General features: G+C 33.2%; 1 protein-coding gene across 1 annotated transcript; it reads right to left on the bottom strand.

Annotated features, from left to right (window-relative positions):
• Positions 1-162: 162 nt before the first annotated feature.
• LOC117564233 (uncharacterized) lies at positions 163-1,508 on the bottom strand. Its single transcript, XM_034242923.2, has 4 exons — positions 1,249-1,508; positions 1,070-1,183; positions 449-1,014; positions 163-384 (listed from the first exon to the last, which is right to left on the bottom strand). The coding sequence occupies exons 1-3, from the start codon at positions 1,318-1,320 to the stop codon at positions 574-576; spliced, it is 627 nt and encodes a 208-aa protein (XP_034098814.1). The 5' UTR covers positions 1,321-1,508; the 3' UTR covers positions 163-384; positions 449-573.
• Between the last annotated feature and the right edge of the window lie 1,110 nt (positions 1,509-2,618).

The raw sequence follows: 2,618 nt of genomic DNA, 5'->3' as shown, positions 1-2,618 counted from the left end.
GAGTAATGATTTACAAAAAAATAATGCTTTACATACAACAATTTTCAAATTTTATAAAAAGTTAGTTGAGAAAATGCTGCTGCAAATACGTGGTATGTAGGTATAATTTTATATTGATAATAAAATAATGACAAAAGACCAAAATTATTTAACATATAGCTACAATTTGTAGTAATTGTTTGTTTAATTAAAACATCAACGAAGAAGCTGAAAGAAACTAATGCTTTACATGCCAGAATTTACACACATTTCAAGAAGTTATTGGAGAATAAATGCAACTGCAAAATATTTAGCTAGATTTTGTGTTGCTAATAAAATTGATAAAAAAAAATTCGAATAATTAAAGTATTCACATTCAGTCACAATTTTGGCCTATGCACATTTCTATAAAGAGTTAGATTAGTAATGGTTTACATGGAAGATAAAATTAGAAATTTTTTTCTCTTACTTTTTTTGAATATTGCCAAATTGGAAAGTAACAAGAACAAGACTGCAATTTAACTTGACATCCTCGTTGATATCTTCGCTCAGTCAGTCGCAACTAATGCGTCTCCATCAGATTAGACGTTAGATTTATTGACAGTTTCTACTTCCTTCTACTTCATCCAGTTTGCGGCACATGCCATTGAGATGGTCGGGCAGCGTCTTCCCCGTCAGTCCCCTGACACCCAACGGATGCAGTTTCTTTAAGAGATTGTGCACACACTGCTGCTGATAGCAGGCAGATTCGCTGCCATAGGCTCGCTCATCGATGTAGAGCATATCGATGCCTTCGGCCATGATGCGGACATGATAATGATGGGTGGTGGGAAAGAAATTCAATTCGGTGCCCAGTTCTTTGGTGATTAGTGTGTTGACATCGTAAATTTTGACCAGAAACACAACGATATCGGTGCCCGAGTGCAAAGTTTGACCGGCTGGCAGTACAGTTATCTCGATGACAACGCGTTCGCAGCAGATTAATTCCGGTTCGTAGGGCTCCAGTGCATGAAAAGTCAACAGCGTGCAATCGGGCTGATTGGAAATAATATAAATAATACACTTGTATGCTGTGTGTTTTCTCTCTCACCTGAAAGCGTCGGCGATAGGTGTCCAGCAGCTCTTCGGTGCTGTAAATTGTGCCATGCCAACGTGGTGGAATAAAAACTTCGTAATCAGCCGATGTTAGCAGCATCACGCCATGCTGCAGCAAATTTGCAAGTTTTTAATTTTTTGTGGAAGTGTTTAGTACTTTAAAATTGAGCTTACCAAACTGTATGGATATTCATCCAGATTTTCGAGAGTTATCTCTTTTGGGTTTCCATCGGCATCCAGAAACATAACGCAAATAACGATATAAAATTACAAATCAATTGTGTAATTGTATAGTATTTTGAGTAATAATGTCTGAGTTTTGTAGTGTCAATTGTGATTGTAAAAAATGAATGCTAGTGTTGGGTTGCAAGTGAAGTGAGGGAATAAGTTCCTTGATATTTGTTCTTTCAGTGCTCATTTGCTTATTTTTACGCACTAAGTTCCATTAGTGAGAAGTTTTGATAAGCAATTCATTATTTTATATTTTTTAATACAACGCCATGGAATATTTTATTCTATAAATTGCATGTGGTTGTCTTATCGTAGTACAATCAGAACCGGGATTATATAGTATATCGAGTAGCTGAGTTGTTCGGGTATAAATAATAAGAAGCAAACAATTGATGAGTAAGCAATATTAAAGAGAAGTTTTTAAGAAAAAATATACAAATGAACAAGATCATCAAAATTAGAAAAGACTACACAACACTAGAGAAAACAGTTATAATTTTTTAGCGTTGACAGTTTACTCAAATAATAACAGATATAATTAATATCTAATAGTAATTGTCTAATATGTGTATTGTGAATAATGATTGTGTGAAAGTTTCATATAAAATTCTTTATATGATTGGCATTTTTATGTGTTTTTAGACGGTTCTTTAGTTGACAATTGGCAAATTTTGTTCTCTATGGTATATTTTAAATATATAAGTATGAAGCAAATATAACCTTTGGTATATTCTAGAGGTGATAGTAAGCATATTTTGTGGTCTATGTTATAATTTGAATGTAGGCGTATAAAGATATACTAACTATAACTGTATGTGTATTTTATTTTGGCTTATTTTATACTCTTTGGTATATTTTGAATGCAGAAATATAAAAATACCAAAAATAACTTTTGAAATACATATATAGCTTTTAGATGACAATCTGGCATATTTTGTACGCTTTGATATATTTTGCTTAGAGAAGTATATAAAAATACCAAGTATAACCTTTGGTATATTTCAGTAGTTGATAGTAACCAAAACATTCAAGCTGATTATTTATTTGCACTATCGATTTGTTTTGCAAAAGTTTTACCTATCGATCGTTGGTGAAATCTAAAATTCGTTTTGCATTTTCAATGGCTCCAAAAACCAACCGCGCCAACAAAGTCGCAGTTTTTGACATCAATAAACTAAATGGAAAACACACAAATACAAGTGTAGTACAACAGAGAATGGCAAATTCGCTTACAATTGTAATAGTTGTTTCGTTTCGTTCTCTGTTGCTGTTTCTGTTGCCACCACCTGTTACCTGTCTGTGCAATAAATGAT

This window comes from Drosophila albomicans, chromosome 2L (assembly GCF_009650485.2).
Source record: "Drosophila albomicans strain 15112-1751.03 chromosome 2L, ASM965048v2, whole genome shotgun sequence".
Classification (NCBI taxonomy): Eukaryota; Metazoa; Arthropoda; class Insecta; order Diptera; family Drosophilidae; genus Drosophila; species Drosophila albomicans.
This window is presented reverse-complemented; position numbering and strand designations above follow the sequence as displayed.

Bases quoted from the DNA above. Each gene is read 5' to 3' on its own strand.
- LOC117564233 (XM_034242923.2), bottom strand. From the start codon at position 1,320: ATGTTTCTGGATGCCGATGGAAACCCAAAAGAGATAACTCTCGAAAAT. The intron at 1,184-1,248 runs GTAAGCTCAATT...AATTTGCTGCAG, and splicing joins ATGAATATCCATACAGTTTG to CATGGCGTGATGCTGCTAAC. The intron at 1,015-1,069 runs GTGAGAGAGAAA...ATTTCCAATCAG, and splicing joins CCTATCGCCGACGCTTTCAG to CCCGATTGCACGCTGTTGAC.